This window comes from Pelecanus crispus, chromosome 2 (assembly GCF_030463565.1).
Source record: "Pelecanus crispus isolate bPelCri1 chromosome 2, bPelCri1.pri, whole genome shotgun sequence".
Lineage (NCBI taxonomy): Eukaryota > Metazoa > Chordata > Aves > Pelecaniformes > Pelecanidae > Pelecanus > Pelecanus crispus.
Window position 1 is genome coordinate 140,491,245 of NC_134644.1, and position 21,236 is coordinate 140,512,480.

Here is a 21,236-nt window from a genome sequence, read left to right on the forward strand (position 1 = left end):
GGTATGAGGATAGCCCATAATCATATCACACTTCCTTATTGTTCTGAAGAGAGAGCGCAAAATGACATATGAACCCACAGTCTCTTTACATAGAACAACCAGAGTGGTTTGTTTAGGACGGTTTATACCACACTGACAACAAAATGCGTAGCAGGGCATAGGAGGTAGGAAGCTTCCTGCACGTCCTTAGGTTCACTCAAGAACTGGAACCAGTACAACTCCTGATAAGGTCATTCCATAAAGCATTCCAAGATTATCAGAAGGGTTGCACTGTATCATAAAAAAAAAAAAAAAAACCAAACAGGTAGAATATAGCATGCAGAAGCAGTTTTCCAGCTCCTCCCATTGCAGCACGTAGGTGACACTGTTATAGTTAACTTTGGATTATCAATCACTGTAAAACAGAATGGGAAGGTTGTACATTTGAGCAACTTTTTCACTGGCTTTGCATTCAATGATGAGGCTCTCAGAACCAATGCTAGACATGGAAATGGCAAACTACAGTGAAGTTTTAGATCCGACGTATACGGCACTGGAGTTTGAAACTATGCAGATTCTGTATAATGGCAACGGTGAGTTCTGTTCCGTGATGCAAATCAAGCCAGTTAACAGAAGTGAAGTTTAGTAATGCTATAAGGTGTTAGCTAAATGTTTTATTAAGGTAGCATTTGGGGGTTGTTTTCAAACTACAAATCTGCTCTTTTACACTTCATCGCTAAGTTAATAACATTATAATTCTTTAACATTAAGGAAAATAAAAGAGAGGTTATATGTAATAAAGTAACTGAACTATACTGTCACCAGTCAGTTAATCAAAGGAAGAAAATAGTGTATTCAGCAGTTGTTTTATTTACTGTAAGACAAATGAATAACTAGTATTGACAGTTTGGACATGAAAGTGTATTTCGTATATACCATTTGAAAGGACAGGACAAAATTATCCAGAGGCTTGTGAAAAAAATTAGCTACTGTTTCTTGATGCCTAGTTTCTAATTGTCGGACTAATATTTTATTTATTTAAATGTTAATCTAGCCTTTCTAGGTATGCGTGTATATATATATATGAACTAGAGTGATTTTTTTAAAAAAAATCACATTGGCTTTCTAGACGCTAATGTTTAGCTGAGAAAAACTGTTTGTCATTGGCTAATGTAACACTTTAGGTGGAATTTTTAATGCAATAAATTTTTGCAAAATTGTATCAATAAATTATGCTTGAAATAAGAAGCACACCATTTAATTTTACTATCGAGTACTGACCAAAAGAAGAGGAAATATCAGTCTATTAAAGTGAAGAAAAGTATCAGGCAAATTAAACTAACTCTAAAATGGCTTTCCAAATCTTCTAATATACTTAAAAATTGTTTTATTGTATCATACAGTATAATTCATAGATCTATTGTAGTATGTATTTTTAAAAGGCAGAACAAATATTTAGTGATTTGCAGGAAAAATACTTAGCACCTGCATTTCCACATATTCCTGCCCTATAGAACCTAAGTTAGTTTTTATTGCCGGGCTTGAAGTTTTATCTGAATTTCTGATGTTACTTTACAGCAAGCTTAGTAAACAGAAAGGTAGATTTGGTTATTGATTTAGGAAGAAAAAACAGACCTTTATGCCCTAGATGATTTTGAAGCTATCAACAATGATTATGTAACTTTTAGGTGATTTCTCTGCTTTTTGTTCTAATACGGGTGATTTCATTGGTCATTTGTTTTTTGCTGAATAGCACCCTTGCAGATCTGTTAATGTTACATAAAATGGGAAAGCAGATTAGGGACGTTATGCTGTGTTGCGTTATGTGTTGGTGATAGAGCTAGTTAAATTATTCACTGTAAGTAAGTTTTTAGTTGTAGCTATTAGTTATTAGCTATTAGGTGTAGCCTTTTTCTGTTTAGAGTTTGCTTTGAGTTTAGCCTAAGTATTTTCTTACAGAATTTATAAAAGCATTGTCTTGTATCTACAGAGCTATTCTAGAACTGAAAGCTGCCTCTTATGAACCTTCCTGTGTGTCTTTTCTAGCTGTCTAAATTAATTAGAAACACTCAGAGAAGTTTAACAAGCCACATTCAGGTAGATTATGCAATTCTGTTGACATCAAAGAATTGTGCAAAATCAGGTCAATTTACCAGACATTTTGTTTCAGAACAGTACCAAGGAAAATAAGTTTATCCTTTTATATATACACAACTTATAGTACTATGAAATAGTTCATAATTAAATTTAAATATTGTATTTTTAGTTATTCTGCTGTACCATTGATGCAAAATGAAAAAACTCCAAAAGAAATTTTTTATGTTTTTCTAGCTGAAGTAATACTGTAGCCCATTTTTAAAAATATTTTCTCAGTCATGACAAACCTAGTTTTAAACTAAAATCTTTACAGAACTGAATTCTTACCTTTAAGATTTCATTTTTCTTTAATCAATTTTTAATATAATTCCTATCAATTTTGTCTCTGTAAAACAGAAAAAAACATTGCTTCTTCTCTCTTTGTCTGAAAAACTCTGTTTAAACTGTAAGCTCTTTGGGACACAGTGAAAAATTTATAGTCTATTTGTGTAATACATTTTAGTTGGATCTAGTACAATATGAATAATATGCATCAATATTAACAGTTTTACTTTTTGACCCGTCCACTATTCATAAACTCGTGCACTTGACTTTTGAATGTATGTTTGAATAACTAATTAATGTGGCACCCTTTCCTCTTCCTGACTGAACAACTACAAATGTTTAGGGCATATTGCAAACAGTTTTCCTTTTGTAAAACCAGAAGCATAACAGAAAAAGGTTTTTTTGGAACTGTTTCTTTGAACATGTCTGTTAAACATTGTGACTCAGAGAAGAGGAAATACGTCTGGTTTGATTTCAGGAGAATTTTGTCAGTATTGTTTACCATATTATATACCAGTGACTAATTGTCAGTTGTCAATCATGTAGCTAATATTCTCTTGTGCAAGTGAAGTCTGCACCAACGTTCCTTTGGAAAATTTGTTCAGGGAAATAACACTTAGGCAGTCCTCTTAGCATGCATTTTTTTTTTTTCATTAAGTACTGCGCAAAAACTGTCTTGTCTTTTTTTTTTTTTTTTTTTTTGTAATGTCATGTATGCAGTTGTATCTTTATATGATAGTTGCCAGTTACTGCCAGCTCCTATGAGAGCTGGTATACGAGATCTTTGCCAGCTAACTAGGCAACATTGCTTTGTGCGAAAGTTCCTCTTCATGTTAGTAAGAATGTATATGTAGTTATACATGCAGAGTTACACTTTCATTTTTAACCCCTTTCTGTTGGAAAGAGGTTAGAATAAAATTATTTGTTGTTGCAAACTTCATAAATTCTGTTAACTTCTCTATAACTTTGAAACTGTTCATCTGAGTAAGAACCAGATATAATCAGATACGCTGTGCTATATAAATAGTAAGTGGCAATTAAAAGCGAAACGGCCAGAAAAAGCCTCCATTTAAGTACAAATTGTTCATGGGGTGGTTGTTGAAAGTCTTGTCCATAACGATGTATGTTTTTCTTGCCTCTCCTCAGACAGTTCAGGAGAAGCTGTCAACATGAATGCTGCTGACAACGGGGTCAGTAGTCTCTGTGCAATATGTGGAGACCGAGCGACTGGAAAACATTATGGTGCTTCCAGCTGTGATGGATGCAAGGGATTCTTTAGACGCAGTATACGGAAAAATCATGTCTATACATGCAGGTATTTCAAAAGTTCGTCTAGAGGCACTAAATTAATGAGTTTAAGCAAAAATTACATTCAGACCTTTTCAGTCTTTTCAGAACTATGTAAAGGTATTTTCAGCCTTTTCTTAAGGAATTCTAACCAGCATTTTTGGTGAACATATGGTTCATGGTATATTCTTATGATTGGAAAAAATGTCTTTTATTCAAGACTACTTGATATTACACATTCCAGATACTACATTCCAGATGTCTGTTGATATTGTTGATATCATCACATCACTCAAGAGCTGTTTCACTCTTTTGTTTATGATTACAAAGGTCATCTCCTGGGGAAAAAAAAAAAAAAAAAAGAAAAATTCTCATATTTTCACTGGCAATGTGAAAAGTGTAATTCTTAACTGTTTTTTAAAAATTATTTTCAAATTTTTTTCTTATAAAAGCAGTTTCTGAATAGAAAGTCTAAGATTTATAAGTCTTGTTTTAAGGGCTATACAAGCACCTCTGCACATCTTCCCACTTTGGGTGACACACTGCTCTTTTGAGTGACCATTTTTCCCCTGTCAGTCTGAATGGCAATCTCCTAATTTCTGGATGTCTGGCTGCCCAAATTATCACACTGCAGGACTGTGCACCATGTTTGACAAATTGTGCATGCACAAGTCCATAAAATGTCAGTTTTAAACCACACACAGAATGTATGTAAACCTCTGTGAGTTTGGACAAATCACTAAAGGAGAAAACTTTTTGTAAGAATGGCTTGTTACTGGAAATGTTGCTTGCTACACTCTTTGGTTGCTTAGTACTCTTATAATGAAATCTCTCCCTTATAGACATACCACAGTGATATAGCATAGACATACCCTGAAAGTGGTGTGACAAGAGCTGACATAAGTGATTCAAGAAGAGCTCTGCAAAACATACATCTATTTATCTAACAAACACATGCACAACAAAAAGGCAGAAGCAAACGGGAGAGGGGGGGATGACCCATATACATTCTCCTTAGGCACACCTGTAGATGTGCATGAGAGCTTGGGTAAGCCTTCTTGCAGTGTCATACTCTGTGTGTTTCCTCATGTCTTTATTTCATTGTGGTGTTAAAAAAATTTTCTTCCCATTTCCTATTTAGGTTGTCATTTGTAATGATACAACAGGTAGCTTGTTCATTGGTAACTCCCAGAAGGAGTAAACTTTGCCAGCCGAGGGTACTAGTTTTGCAACTAAGGGCTCCTCTGTGCCAGTGACACTTGGCATTTTCCTTGATTGTCCTTTCCTTTTTCTATTTGTAGCTTTTCTTCTTTTTTTTCCCCCACTGCCATTTGATGCAACCAGTTACTGACATATGTCACAAATAAACTGAAGTGTAAATGATGCATATAACTCCAAAATTTTTCACACTTGCCCATTCCAATGCATATATGTGTCTATATACACACATACATTCCTGGAAACTGAGCAGGTATGAAACACCTCTCAAGATTGATTAATAAAAATTAAAACAAAAAGAACAACAGAAGAAGAAAGTCTGTGGTTATAGACATTGTTCTGACAGGCCAGATTAGGGTTTGTTTTTTTTTTTCTTCTTCATAATCAGGGTGGCTGCTTTATTAATGCTTTATATATTTACCTTTTCTTGTCTCTAATAGATTCAACCGGCAATGTATTGTTGACAAAGACAAAAGGAATCAATGCAGATATTGTCGTTTAAAAAAGTGTTTTCGAGCAGGAATGAAAAAAGAAGGTAATAGAATCATATATTATTTGATATACAAAGAGAAATAATCTGAAATGGTTTTAAAATGTAGTAAAAAATCTAAAAAGCTCCAGCAGAATAATTCAATGGAAAGTCTGCTATAATGCCTTCATGATGGACAAATGCTTTTATTTTGAGGTGAAATATGCATCATCTAATTTTCAGGTGGGTAAGCAGTTCTAACACTTTGAGCATTAGCAAATCTATGGGTTTAAAGTGAATTTGCAACTGTTTAATCCATGAATCCTGGCACCAAAAATTCATTGATTTCTAAGTGTTGAGCCATATCCTGGAAAAGTTCAAATGGTGAGATTTTAGTTCTAATTTTTACCATATTTAAGTGCTGGAATCTCTATCTGGGATTTTGTTTCTACCCTACCTAAGTAATGACAGTGCCAATTTACTGGTTCTTCCCTTAACCCTAAATGTTTGAAGAAGCATTTAAGCCAGAGGAAGGAATATGAAGTTGAGTGAAAAAGTAGTGGTGAAAACAGTAGTGGTAGCTGTCAATAGAGTGTCCACATTAATTGAAAAAAATTCTAATCTCATTAGGGCTTAATATCAGAAAATTTTTTACTTATGCATCTCACTGCCAGACATGAAGAAACATGGGTGTCACAGTGATCCTCTTGTGAAAGTGGAAGGACCAGATGACCACAAGAGCAGAGCATTAGCAAAAGAAAGGCAGTGCAAATATCAGAAGATTTTTGTATCGGGTTGTTTGGACTGTTGTTTCACTGGCAGTTATGATGTAGAGGCAAAAGGCATCCTGATCTGGTTCAAATAAGCACTCAAAAATGGTTCTTTCATAACAAACTTTGCCACCTGTTTTGTTGGGAGCACGGTGTGTCTGCCTGAAGGCCAGTCTTCAATGTGAGGTGTGCAGTTCTCCTGTACTGTAACTAGTCTATAATATTTTTAGTCTATACATAGCTCTCCTAAGATAAAGGAAGCTGCTTCTTTACACTCTTATATAGCTATACTATAGTACTGCTTTGCTAGTGATAGAGTTTTGGTATGAGGTAAGATGGATTTTCTCCTTGCAACTGGATGGAGATACTCTAAACAGCTTTACACTGTGTATGTATGAAATAGGTTTGCTAGTTCTTGTGGATCTCCTTGAACACAGTTTAGCCTTTTGGAATTCGAGCCATTAAAATCAGTAACCTACTGTCTATATATTATCAGTCTGACAGGAAGAAAAGGGAAGACTTGTGTGTCCACAGAAGCCCTAGAAGTTTTGCAAAAAGCAGAGCTGCACAGACTTTCAAAACCTGGACTTAAAGAATAGTTTAGTTCAGAAGAGACATCTGGAATTCATCTAGTCCAGGCCCCCGTTTAAAGCAAGGCTAACTTCTAGGTTCAGTCAGATTGCTTGGGACCCTGTCCAGCCAGGTTTATACAGTCCCTGAGAGGGGAGATTCCACAACCTCTCTCAGCAACTTCTTTGAATGCTTGACCACCCTCACTGGGAAGAGTTCTTTCCCTGGATCTAGTTGGAATACCTTACTGCAATTAGGGTAGTGTCCACTGCCTCTCGTCCTTTCCCTGTCCATCTGAGAAGAATCTGGCTCCATTTTCTGTAAACTACAGACATTAAGACTCCCACCTCCACCTTGGTCCTCTCTTTTCCACATAAGCAAAGATACCTCTCCCTGCTTCGCCTTGTGCTCCTTGTGGGTTACATCTCCATAGCCCTCCACTGGACACTGCCCAGTTTTCCAGCATCTTTTGTGTACTGGGGAGCCTAAAACAGAAATCATAACTTCCCTCAGCATGCTAATGGAGCCCAGTGCATGGCTAGCTGACATCGCCATGAGGCATGCTGCTGACTCATGTTTATGAAGTGAAGATATATCCTGCACAAAACTTTTAACCTAATTTACACCTGCCTCCTCTGGTCCCACTACCTATAAAACGTTCATTTTTCATTGCGTCCAGGCCATGTTTATTCAATGCTTCCCAGTGCTAAAATAATTCAAAACACTGAACTGTAAATTTCACTGCTTGTGTGTTGTTATACACCTCTCTACTCCATCAGAGGATGTCTCATAGCATCAGTGTAGCATAGTCTATATGATAGTGTATCAGCTTGTTTCTAGCAAATCACTTTCTTCAGGACAAAGGTGAGAAAGGGTTCAGCTGGTAAAAGCTATACAAGCCCTCTTTGAGCAAATGTTCCCCCTTCCTCATGGAAGGCAATTTTAGCCTGAACTGACAAGAAGGCTTTAGCAAGACAGACAAGCCAGTCTAATAATCCAAAATTATGCATACACAACAGAAAGTGGAAGCGTTTCCCTGTGATTCTCAAAGTGCTCCACCAGTGACTTTCACCAGTGATTGTCAGAATAGCTTACTATTTTTCTAATACTAATCAGTGCTGACCTTATTTTAATTATCTATGTAGCACTTAAGCTGCAGAGATTCAGTGAATATTTTTTTCTCCATTTTTTTAAAATCGGTTATATTTTTTGTTTCCAGTCTACATGAACATTTAGCACTTTGTGTTTATCACTGCACAACATTTCTTACTGTGACCTTAATAAAAGGCCCATCAGTGAGTGTCCTTGGCAAAAAGTTAGTACACCTCTGGAATAAACTATGTGTATTGTTCAGATAAACCCTGAAAACTATTGAGTGTATAGAATATTTTATTTTTTTTATTGAAGCCTTTGGTACTACTCCTAAATTCTGTAATGCAGATTGTTTCCCACAAAATAGCAAACGTAGCTTTGGAAATAAAGCTGCTGCTCTTAAAAGATGATGAGATTCCTTGTGCAGTAAAAAGATTTTGATCAGCACAATTCTTTTTTTTTTTTTTTCCTTTTCTTTTCTCCTTGGCCTAACCTTGGACATGATACAGGTTTTAGAAAAATCTGATTGATAGTTTTATTTTTTCTTCTTCCTTCAATTGAGAGGTAAGCCTTGTTGCTTCATAAGCCTTGCATGTGCTGATTAAGGATTCCTTATCCAAAGCCCTTTCAACTGCCTTTTTTTGGACCCCATGAGACAAAACCAGCCTGAAACTTTTTTGGTGCTTTTTTTTTTTTTTTTTAAAAACTTAGTTAATGTTCTGTAAACTAGCTAGGAATGCAATGTCACTGAGTCATTGAGGAGGAGAGTCAGATTTAAGTTTCAAAATTATCTTACTAGTGGATTAAGTTCATGATTCATTCCTGTTTCAGGGTTTCTCACAGGAGAGCAGGAGTAGGGCTTTCACACTTCCTCTGACTGAGACATCTTGTCAGTGGTGGTGCTGTAACTCTTGACCTTTTCAGCAGTCTGGACATGTCCATTTCTACCATTATCATAAAACCTCACTTATTAAATTGGTTAAAATAATAAAATGACAACATGTGTTCAAGTTCAAAGGAAGAAAGAGGCTTTACTGTAATAAAGCCAGTCACAAAAGTGCTGATAATTCAGTATCTATCCACAATGAATTACATGTAGTTTTTACAGGCAAACAGTATACAGATAAAGAGCCCAAACATGTATTATCATCCTTCCTCATTACTCAGAGCTAAAAGCAAAAGGTCTTTTTAGAATTTCATACCTTTTGATTGTTATAGTTATCTGGTAAAATTCTGAAATGATATTACGTGGCAATGTCTACAAGTAAATAAATGAGATGATTATTCTTTTCCAGCTGTACAGAATGAACGGGACAGGATAAGTACGAGAAGAAACACTTTTGATGGCTGCAACATTCCCTCTATTAGCACATTGTCACAAGCTGAGACACTCTCCCGTCAGGTACTGAGATCTACCACAAAATTATTTGATGAGTTTAAGACCTTTTTTCCTAAAGTTAAATAGTTTTCAGTTTCTTATTGTATTAAATATAATTATTGAGATTACTTTTTTCTACTTCCAAAAAGCACCCAGCTTCTTCTTCCCAATGAAAGAATGAGTAATAGAATACATTCTTAAAGCAAAGTCAATAAAAAAAATTCTACTTTGTCCAGGACAATATGTCCTAGGCACCTTTCTTAATAAAGCTTTATGGTTCTTACTGCTTTTAAATCAGTTGCTGTCTCAGGCAGCTGGTGGCATCTATCTATCCTTGAGGCTGGCTTTCCCATGAAACATTAGGGAAAAAATTGTCCAAAGCCATTACATTCAAACGGGTGTGGACACTCATTTCCTTACATTCTTTTGAAAATCCCATTTTTAATATCCTTGGACATTATAAATAAGGCAAACAGAAGTGTTCCAACTGCAGAGTCTATACACATCTCGCTTTTAAATTTTCTTTGTCTCATCTGAACTTCATTTTCTTTTTTTTTTTTTTTCCTATGCAATCAATTGCTCAGTGGAACAGTCTCCACTCCTTTTCTGCACCTCAGATAAATCATGGTCATTGATTCTGCATTCTTGCACCTCTTGCTAACTTACTTAGAATTTAACTGCCACCTTTATGATTTCATGCTGACTGATTTATACATCCCCAAATGTTTTGTAATCTCATCCTTTATCAGCATCTCTCTTAGGGTGGAACCGTCTGTAAAGAATTGATGCAGGAATTACTGGGTGATAGTCTTTGGCACACAGTATATGTCTGGGCAGACTAGATCAACATAATGGACCTTCTTACCTTTCATACCTATACAGTATGAAAAATGTACCTATTTTTACCTCCTTAGTAATTCTTTGAACTTGCTTATTGTGCTTTTTTTGTGTTACTCCCTTAATCACTTCCAACTGGTTTATGCAATTCAGAAATAAGAGCTGTCTTAAACTGAATCACATCCTCAGCCTTTCCTGACACAAAGTTCTTTTCAGCCGGTGGATTCCTGGCCTAAAACATCACCTTGTGTATACACACAAATGTAGTAGGAGAGAATTGCTCCCACTATGCCAAGCATATGTGAAGATACACTCTTGGCCTCAAAGACCAAGAGGACACATTAACGTGATGGAAAAGCAGTCTTAAAAGTCCTTGGTTTTCCCTCAATTGAATGGGTCTGTAAGATGAGTTCAGTCCTGAGGAGAGACTTGGAGGAGGTGGTAGTGTCACAAATCAATGGCCAAGTCCTTCCACTGTGAAATGAGGAAGAAGGTGGCATTCATCCCTTTTAAAATTTTCACATTAGAATAGGGAAAATGAATTACTTTGTCCCTGAAGATCCCTTACAGGGGGAAATTGTCCAAGTACAACGTTTCTCCTACAGACCCAGGAGAGGCTTCCTGAATTGTGTAACTATGGAAGGGACATGCTGGACTCCCGTAGGAGTAAAGGCATGTATCTCTGATGGTTCTCAGGACAATAGGGATACAGTGTTACATTGTCATGTTCATCAAGTCATTAATGGGTACCAGTTGCACCAGGAGAGGTTTCATCTTGATATAAGAAAGAAATTTCTTACAGTGGGAACAGTCAATCACTGGAACATTCTTCCCAGGAACGTGGTGGAGTCCCCATCACTGGAGGTTTTCAAGGTGCGATTCGACAGGGTGCTAGATAATCTCATCTAGGCTCCCTTTCCCACAAAAGGTTGGATGAGATGATCAAACAACTTTTATTTTGAGGGGGGGAAGATAATCAAACTACAGAATTTCCTGAGTATGCTTTCTGTAATAAAACGTAAGGTGAAAGTCAGTTTCATAGGCCTTGTACAGTGGTGGGGTTTTGTTGTTGTTGTGGTAGGATCTTTTCCTTTTTTTCCCTTTTCCCTTTTCCCTTTTCCCCGCTCCCTTTTCCCTTTTCCCTTTTCCCCGCTCCCTTTTCCCTTTTCCCCGCTCCCTTTTCCCCGCTCCCTTTTCCCCGCTCCCTTTTTCTCCCCTTTTTCTCCCCTTTTTCTCCCCCTTTTTCTCCCCCTTTTTCTCCCCCTTTTTCTCCCCCTTTTCCCCCCTTTTTCCCCCTTTTTCCCCCTTTTTCCCCCTTTTTCCCCCTTTTTCCCCCTTTTTCCCCCTTTTCCCCCCTTTTCCCCCCTTTTCCCCCCTTTTCCCCCCCTTTTCCCCCCCTTTTTCCCCCCTTTTTCCCCCTTTTTCCCCCTTTTTCCCCCTTTTTCCCCCTTTTTCCCCCTTTTTCCCCCCTTTTCCCCCCTTTTCCCCCCTTTTCCCCCCCTTTTCCCCCCCCTTTTCCCCCCCTTTTCCCCCCCTTTTCCCCCCCTTTTCCCCCTTTTCCCCCCCTTTTCCCCCCCTTTTCCCCCCCTTTTCCCCCCCTTTCCCCCCCCCTTTTCCCCCCCCCTTTCCCCCCCCCTTTCCCCCCCCCTTTCCCCCCCCCTTTCCCCCCCCTTTTCCCCCCCCTTTTCCCCCCCCTTTTCCCCCCCCTTTTCCCCCCCCTTTTCCCCCCCTTTTCCCCCCCTTTTCCCCCCCCTTTTCCCCCCCTTTTCCCCCCCTTTTCCCCCCCTTTTCCCCCCCTTTTTCCCCCCTTTTTCCCCCTTTTTCCCCCTTTTTCCCCCTTTTTCCCCCCTTTTTCCCCCCTTTTTCCCCCTTTTTCCCCCCCTCTGTTTCTCCCTTTTTCCCTTTTTGCCTCTTCCTTTTTTCCTTTTCTTGTCTGTCTTTTCTTGTCTGTCTTTTCTTCTTTGTCTGTCTTTTCTTCTTTGTCTTCTTTTTCTTCTTTTTCTCTTTCTTTCTTCTTTTTCTCTTTCTTTCTTCTTTTTCTCTTTCTTTCTTCTTTTTCTCTTTCTTTCTTCTTTTTCTCTTTCTTTTTCTTCCCTGGTATGATAACAGCTATAAAGCTATCTCTTCCCAGGCTTGGTTTTATCTTAAGTTGTCTTTCCTGCCTGGCTTAAGAGCAAGCCTGGTTTTGTTCCTTTCCTTGAAAAGTCATTAAGAATTTCAGGATTTGGCTCAGTGATTATGTGAAAGTGCCCCAGCTTCAGGCCCAGAAAGATATTGCTCTCTTCTTATTTCACAGAACACTGTTCACTGCAGGTGGTCTAATGCACACTCATATCCTTTACATTTGCTCTGAAATGTCTCAGGCCTCTGCCTATACTGTTGCTTCATCATTACAAACCATTCTCCTCCAGGCACTAAAAAACCCCCGTTTTACCTTCTAAAGTTAATGATACTTATCTTTGCACTAGAAGAACATGCTACCCCTTTATCTCTCTCTCTCTTCACCCTTAATGTTACTGCATGCCCCTCTGAGCTCTTTTTTTTTCTGAAATGAAGTAAATGTCAACCATTTTAAAGGAACAAAAAAACCCCACCTCCACCCTACAAATGATAACAGCTCTGGTGTATTTTAAAATAGTAGTTTGGAATGAGAAGATATTGTATCATGATATGAATAGTGTAATTTTTAACATACTTTAATACACACTGGTAATAATGAGAAATAAAATTTTATAATTTACGTGCAGACTAATGGTCTGTATGGTTAAGGAATTTCTGAAGAGTATGCATGATTGCTGCTGCGATTTTTTCTTAGCTATGCTTTTAACCAGTGAAAATGCAATTATATGAAATTTAACATTGTTCATTTTTTCTCTCACTATGGCCAGATTTCAGTCTCCAGTCCTGGTGCTAGCACTGACATAAATGTTAAGAAAATTGCTGGTATTAGTGATGTCTGTGAATCTATGAAGCAACAACTTTTGGTCCTGGTGGAATGGGCTAAATATATTCCAGGCTTCTGTGAATTACCACTGGATGACCAGGTATTAGAGGAGACCAAAGAGAGAACTTTAATCACTGTCCTGTTATTTCTGTGATATTTAAATGTTATGATTAAATATTCATTTTTTGTCTGATCAAACAGAGCTGGGTGCTAGACTCACCATCTTAAAATTTTGTTAGTTTTTGAAATAACACCACCACAAAAAAATAGAGGAAACTGATAAGGCTCTAGCATGTTAACAAAAAGAAGCAACAAACCAGTATGTCTTTCAGTATTTTGTGCCTTATGTATTCTTTTGGAAGCAGAGATACCAAGCTGCATGCAAAAATGAAAGAAATCTTGTAAAAAAAAAGTCATGCTTTTTTCTGACCTTGAAGAGTATTTATTTCTTGTTCGCCTTTCATTATAATATGATTTAAGACAGTGTGTTATTTAATTTGAAACAGGTCTCTACTTGCAAAAAATAAAAGCCATTAGAATCTTGAACAAATGCCAAACATACTGATATCAATCCATAGCAAATAATCTTTCATACAATACAACGTACTAAAATTATATTGTATATAACGAGTGTGGGGGAAAAAAGCATCAAACCCTGAAAATTCTTAAGGGTTTTTATGATAGAGGTCTGATCTATCATCACATCTGTAATATATCCTAATATACCACTGGGTTTCAGAGTAAGTTGTGCTGGCACACTCAAAACGAGTGTCTCCACATTGCAGTGAGAAGCTCTCTCACTGGCCGCCTGTGCAGGAGGTTAATTCATGACTCAGGTTCTCTTGATTCCAGCTCACCAAAATCTGATTCAGCTTGAAAATGACTCTGTGAAGTGGAATTGAGTAATTCCTCCTTTTTGCCTCTTCAGTCTCTCAGTTTTTAACAAAATCCTGCAAGGAAGGTTAGATCATCCTTGGGTTTGAGACTCAAACTGAGCTCATTCCCTCTTATATTCTTCCTCAGGAATATGGAGGTGATTCAGGGCACAGGAGACCCCCCCAGAATAGGAGCTTAATGATATCTTTGCAGACTCACAGAATATGACATGTGTGCACAAGCTCAACATACTGGAATAAGTTAATCTATCCATGTGAAAGGAGAATTTTAAATGCATTGGTTACACAACGGCAACAAGAGCAAGTAAAAATATTGCTGGTTTTATTGTTAAGATGGCATGAAGGAACAGAGAAGGGATCAGACCTCATTAAAAAGTTCCTGTCTCTATTTAAAAAAAAAAAAATTAGCTTAGAAAGATAGGCTGAAAACACCCCTGCAGTGCTTGAAGAGTACACATTGGAAAATACTAAGGAAGCTTAAGTACCTTAGAAGAGTAGTGAAAAAGGTATTGGGAGTTAAAGCAAATGCCACTTTTGCATTTGTGATAGCCTCTTTCTAAGAGGCATTGTGCATTTAGTTATAAAATACACCATCTGGTTTTGAACAAATAATTTTTGTTCTGGGAATCAGCCTAATTTACAAACCATAGAGCAGGGCAGAGCAGATAAGTTAACTCTACTGAGAACCTGAAAAGTCTTAACACATGAAGTATTCCTAGGTGTTGTGTACCTTTACATCACTCATAAAGTATTGGCTTGGAATCACAAGAAAAGAATTACTTACCAAGAGAGGACTTCCTTGAGGAAATAGAGGCCAACACTGAAGTTTCAAGCTGACATTGAAAACAAAGGAAAGTAAATAGGTGACACAGAGTAAACTAATGACCACATTTTTAAGTGCCTTCCTGGTATGAATCAGGTTTCTTCTTTGTTGACGGTAGTAGATATTTTAGCATATCTGTCTTTGTTGAGGAAAAAAGGTTTTTAAGTGCTACATGAAGTTTTGGTTCCACGTGAGAAAAATGAAACACTGATAGTGCTGAATTTACTGTAACAGTTCATTCTAGCCCACCAGAATCTTTTGTGTCAACTTAAAATTCCAGGGAAAACCTTGTTAAGGGAATAGGCTCTAGGAAATAAGTGCAAGTCTTGTATTTACTGAGAAGTATTTTGCAGAGCCATATGCTTAAAATCTAGACCAAATGCTAGAAGTGACAGAGGATGACAATTTAATTACAGTGTGCAGTTAGTACAGTGTTAAGGTTTTTACATTCAGTTTACATTTTATATTAGAATCTTAACAGTCTTAAACATGTACCTGTAGCTGAATACCCTCATGGTAATATGCATCCTCATTTCTTCTGCCCTTATTGGAACTTACTGCTTTATCTTCTAATGAGTCTGCTGTTTTTTCTTGAGGTTGCCCTGCTAAGAGCACATGCTGGGGAACACCTGTTGCTTGGAGCAGCAAAACGATCCATGGCTTATAAGGACATTTTACTTTTAGGTAAATATTGGTTTTGTTTTAATTAATAATGATAATGTTATAGTACATTAGCAACCAGGTAATCACTTAAGTGGGACAACTGTTCTGGCACAGCTGAAGCAATGCATTTTCTGAATGCTAAATAGCTATTAATCATAAAATCATAGAATCATAGAATCATAGAATGCTTTGGGTTGGAAGGGACCTTTAGAGGTCATCTAGCCCAACCCCCCTGCAGTGAGCAGGGACAGCTTTAACCAGATCAGGTTGCTCAGAGCCCCAGCCAACCTGACCTTCAATGTTGCCAGGGATGGGGCCTCCACTACCTCTCTGGGCAACCTGTTCCAGTGCTTCACCACCCTCATTGTAAAAAATTTCTTCCTTATGTCTAGTCTAAATCTATTCTTCTTTAGTTTAAATCCATTATTCCTTGTCCTGTCACAACAGGCCTTGCTAAAAGGATTGCACCCATCCTTCCTGTAGGTCCCCTTTAAGTACTGGAAGGCCACAGTAAGGTCTCCTCGCAGCCTTCTCTTCTCCAGGCTGAACAATCCCAACTCTCTCAGCTTGGCCTCATAGGAGAGGTGCTCCAGCCCTCGGAGCATTTTGGTGGCCCTCCTCTGGACCCGCTCCAACAGGTCCATGTCCTTCTTGTGCTGAGGGCCCCAGAGCTGGACGCAGTACTCCAGATGAGGTCTCAGCAGAGTAGAGTAGAGGGGCAGAATCACCTCCCTCGACCTGCTGGCCACGCTTCTTCTGATGCAGCCCAGGATTTGGTTGGCTTTCCGGGCTGCAAGCGCACATTGCCGGCTCATGTCCAATATTTCATCCACCAGTACCCCCAAGTCCCTCTCCGCAGGGCTGCTCTCAATCCCTTCATCCCCCAGCCTGTATTGATACCAGGGGATTGCCCCATCCCTGGTGCAGGACCTTGCACTTGGCCTTGTTGAACCTCATGAGTTTCACAGAGGCCCACCTCTCCAGCTTGTCCAGGTCCCTTTGGATGACATCTCATCCTCCTGGCGTGTCAATGACATAATGTCACATGCCCTGTTCCAGCAAAAGCAGGTGAATAGTTTCCTTTGAGTTAATACAGCTAAGGGTTTATTGGATACCAGAAACCACAACTTAAGTGAGCTCCTGGAAAATTGTCTCCTTACATTAGCATCCTTTCTGCACCTTTGTCCCATAAAACCAGTACAAAACAACAACAAAACCAAAAAAGCTTTGCTTAAGAGAGGAGCAGCCAGCCTATGGCCTATGTACTAATTTCAGTCTTCATGAAAATCATTTATCTAGAGCTTTCGTAAGAGCCCTTCAGACATAGTCAGAGAAGACCATACAGGCTACAAAACTGGATAGCCTGTTCCCTGCAACTGGCTGTCCTAAGAGCCATCTCACTGCTGCCTTGACAATCACCATGTGGCCATCATGTAAACAGCATGCCTGTTTTCCCCTGCCACGTGGGAGACGGGTGCATCCGTGGTTGGTGAGGATTCATGCCTACATAAGCATATGCTTGGTCACTTGAAATGGTTCCTTCACCAGGTTATATAAAGAGAGCATGGCTGTTAGGGAAGGGGACATCGTTGCGTGATGGAAGCATGTCTTACCTTCATTCACACAACAGGAAGGCACAGTAATATGATGAGATGTGTGCCTGTGTGTATGTGATGTGATGAGGCATTTGTTAGTGTTATTTGACACAGTACTCTGCCAGTGAAGTGCACCTTGCCAAAAATGGTCTCATTAAACATATGCAGCGCTTGGGCTGTTTTGTGAGAAAATGTGCAGGTCGTCTTGGACAGGATTTTTAATGTGAGGCAAGACTATGTGGAATATGGACTCAAACTAGTTTCGTCACTGGTGGTGTGGTAAAGGGGGTTTTCCGCTATTTGTTCTCCTTCCTCTTTGGGCCTGCCTTTTCATTGCTCTTAATCAGACTGAATTTATTTTTAGGCATATCATAACATTAAAGGGACAAGAAGGGCTTGTTCTGGAGATACTACTCGAACCAGCAATCCTTTCAAATTAAAAACTATATAAATTATCTTGTTAACATAGTTCTTACTCTAGATACAGTTTTACTGACAAAATTAACAGAAATGAAAAGGAAATATTTGCAGTTTTATTGGGATTAGTAGGTAATAAAGACAAATAATGAGAAAATAATAAGCTGAAAATTATAGTCAACATCACCAACATCAGCATATATACTGAAAGGAGAAACAATTTAAGGCTCCAAGGCTTATTTCTGATATTTGGAGGTAGATACCTGTATAGCTTATGAGTCATTTTGGCATGGATCTCTTGTGATATAATCATCAGCTTTTCTTTCAAAAATTGCTTGGTGGCTTCTGGAAGCTCTGTGGCTTTCCCACTGTTCTCACCAGTTATGTTAGATGATTTCTGGACAGAAAGTAAATTAAGATGCTATGATGGAGACTTCCCCAAAATGAAAAATTAAAATTAAAAGAGCGGGAAAATTAATTCTTTACTGAAAATTTTAAGATGCTTCTAAATTTTATTAAGAGTAGCAGAAGCATCTGTTAGAAATATTCCTGGTGCCTCCTCTGGAAGAAGGCTTCTTTTTCCATTGGCAAATCCTGATCATTCAGCTTGGGATATATTATTTTAATGGCGGAAGATTAAATTTTGAGATGTTTACCATTATATTTATCTATTCTGTAAAGATAAAGGCCTACTTGCTCCATGCTTGTGCATTCAAATGTGGACCTCAGTCTTGTGGACTAATCAGTAACTGTACATATTGGCGTATTTACCTCCACAGATTATTTACTGGGTGACAGCTGTATTTTGCACATATACTCTACTTTCAGAGAAGGATTTTGTATGATACAAAGGAGAGCTATTACTTAAAAAAAGAATTAAACAATTTGATTAAGCAAAAGGTGCTTTTGAAAATGGGCTACACCTAGTACGTTACATCGAAGCCTTTATATCAATCCATATGTTGGTATTCTTTCTCTCCAAGGCAACAATTACATAATCCATCGCAACAGTACTGAAGTAGAGATCAGCCGAGTGGCAAATCGGATTCTAGATGAACTAGTTCGACCCTTCCAGGAAATTCAAATAGACGACAATGAGTACGCTTGCTTGAAAGCAATTGTGTTTTTTGATCCAGGTACCTTTTTGAAAATATCTCTCAGAATTATCGTAACATGATTATATTGAAAGTAATTTTTGTTGATGTATCATCTACTCATGTTATCTAGCTGGATGGTAAAGAATAAAATGAAAGAAAGTAAGATGGAAAAAAAGTAAGATGCTCCTCCCAAATCATAATCTGCCTTGACTTTAAGTTTTTGTCACTTTTTAAGATGCAAAAGGCCTGAGTAATCCAATGAAGATTAAGAACATGCGGTTCCAAGTCCAAATCAGTTTAGAGGATTATATTAATGACCGACAGTATGACTCCCGAGGAAGATTTGGAGAACTTTTGCTTCTACTGCCTACACTCCAGAGCATCACTTGGCAAATGATTGAGCAAATACAATTGGTTAAACTATTTGGAATTGTTAAAATTGACAGTTTGCTTCAGGAAATGTTACTGGGAGGTAAGCTAACAACTTGGTAAATTTACCATGTTGTATTATGTTGAATTTAGCATACTGGGACATTGAGGGAATCATGATGTAAGCAAGCACTTTGCTGGCTGAGCTTTGAGTAGTGACTGTTAGCTAAAGCCTTCTTGTTTTGGCTGCTCATCTTATTACAGTCCTACAACCTCAGATGGTGCTCTGTACTTCTCAGTCATTGCTGGGTATCTAGACATACAACTCCCTAGGCAGATGGAAGAATCTTTACAAATATTTCATGAAATCCACTGTTAATGCAGTCAAAACAGTGAAAATAAACACAGTGCTTAATATGGTTGAAGTCTGGTTAAATTGTTTAATGAATACCCAGATGCAATTATTCAAATTGCCAATCAAAATATTTGCTCTACGGAAATGTAATTATTGCAGTGTAAGTCGCTAGCAACAACATGCTCTTTTGAATTGATATGTGCTCATGTTATTTTTGCAGGTACTTCTAATGATGCCAGTCATCTGCATCACCCAGTACATCCTCACTTAGCCCAAGATCCATTAACTGGCCAAACTGTCCTTATAAGTTCAATGTCTGCTCCTGTACATACAGAACAGATTTGTAAGTAATTGCAAGTTAGCCTTCTGTCATAACATTTCACTGTTACAGTTAAAAATATTAATTAGAATGGTGGCCTGTCATTGCTCATAGAGTTATTTCATCATCATTCTTAAATTAAAATAATTGTGCATTAAAAATGTATGTATATAAACAGTGTTGTGCGAGACTTTGACCTGAATTTAAACTAATTTTAAAAATTCAGCACCTTTCTGACCTATCATTGGTTTCACGTGCACAATTTTTAATAAACTAAAAATTCTGATAGTTAAAATATCCTATTTACCTAGCATGCCAAATGTAACAGAACTTCCTTTTGGGGCAGTAGTAGGTATACGTGTATGCAGGGTATATAAATACGTAATTCTTTCTACATTCTTTTTCAGCAACTCCAGAAACTCCTTTACCTTCCCCTCCTCAAGGCTCTGGGCAAGAATACAAAATGTCTACAAATCAGGCTTCAGTCATTGCACAGCAATCTATTTTGAAACAAAAACCATTGTGATAACGTTTCTCTATCTTGCTCGTCCTTGCTTCCTTCCATCCTTCCATCCTTCCTTCCATCCTTCCATCCTTCCTTCCTTCCATCCTTCCTTCCTCCTTTTCCTCCCTCCCTCCTTCCCTCCTTCCCTCCTTCCCTCCCTCCTTCCTTTTGATGCACTAGATAAATTGGTAGGACACTTGCACATTTAAAATCTCAGGATGATAAAGGCAATTATTTCCTCAGCAGCCACTACTGTCGGTGTTTCTTAAAACACCTCATGATTTGGAAAGTAATACTCACTGTTCTGACTGCCACTTACAACTGTAACTGTGGACACTGCAGTCTGAAAAATATGTATAGAGGTTGATACTATTTTTAGATCTTTTAACTGCACAGATTAATTTTTTATTTCCTGTTTTAGTTGTTGTCTTAATATTATTGTTTTAGATGTGTATATATTTTTTCATTGTGACGGAACTGGTTAGTGCTTGTTTAGCTGTGAATTGTAGGCATGAAAAAGTGGGTTAATCAAACAAAAGCCAAGATTCCTTCAATAGTAAAACAGTAGGCTACCAAACAAAACACATGTATTAAATAAAAAGGAGAAAATAATGGACATAAATATGTAATTAATTTAAAGATAAATCCTGATCTGAAAGAACCATCTCTTTCAAGTAAACATTCAACACAAGAGTTGAACCCTCCATGCTTATCTATTTGTATGAATCAGAGGGCCTGCCATGTGCAAATATGTTTGAGGACTTTTTATAATCTACATACACAGTAATGTCTGTATCAGTCAATTGGACAGTGCTGAGGTGTGGGTGCAGGCATTTATATTGCTAAATTATTAGAACAGTGACTGGTATGCTTTTTGGTAAGGACTAACCAGTACTCTCCCAAACAATTTCTGGGCACATTCTGGGAATTAGGTCAGTCTAGAACACTTTTCACTAGGTGCTTTGGATATGGCCACCTCACTTTAGGGGCGCACAGAGTGTAACTAGGAATATGGCCAGACCGTGTGACTTGACCTCAGGGCTGGAATATAGACTTTGTACTGTTTGATTTACTAGTGTAAATGTAGCTATTGTGTTTATTTGCCTAACTGGTTGGTGAATGCATGTTTCGGCAATCACTCTAAACTTCACCTACAGAGTAGCTGTACTTATATAGTAGCTCTGGCTCTGGAGAGGTATGGCTTACTAACGCAAGCAGCAAACGTGCCTGAG

At 38.0% G+C, this 21,236-nt stretch overlaps 1 protein-coding gene across 2 annotated transcripts; it reads left to right on the forward strand.

Annotated features, from left to right (window-relative positions):
• The first annotated feature begins 454 nt into the window (after positions 1-454).
• On the forward strand, positions 455-20,025 carry HNF4G (hepatocyte nuclear factor 4 gamma). 2 transcript variants are annotated; one of them, XM_075705410.1, is made up of 10 exons: positions 455-576; positions 3,551-3,715; positions 5,346-5,440; positions 9,102-9,208; positions 12,910-13,065; positions 15,281-15,368; positions 18,343-18,495; positions 18,692-18,928; positions 19,401-19,523; positions 19,907-20,025. In XM_075705410.1, exons 1-10 carry the CDS (start codon positions 455-457, stop codon positions 20,023-20,025), a joined length of 1,365 nt encoding a protein of 454 aa, XP_075561525.1. The 2 variants fall into 2 exon arrangements, with proteins under 2 accessions (XP_075561525.1, XP_075561522.1); XM_075705407.1 differs by having other exon boundaries at positions 455-572; positions 3,547-3,715.
• The last annotated feature ends 1,211 nt before the right edge of the window (positions 20,026-21,236 follow it).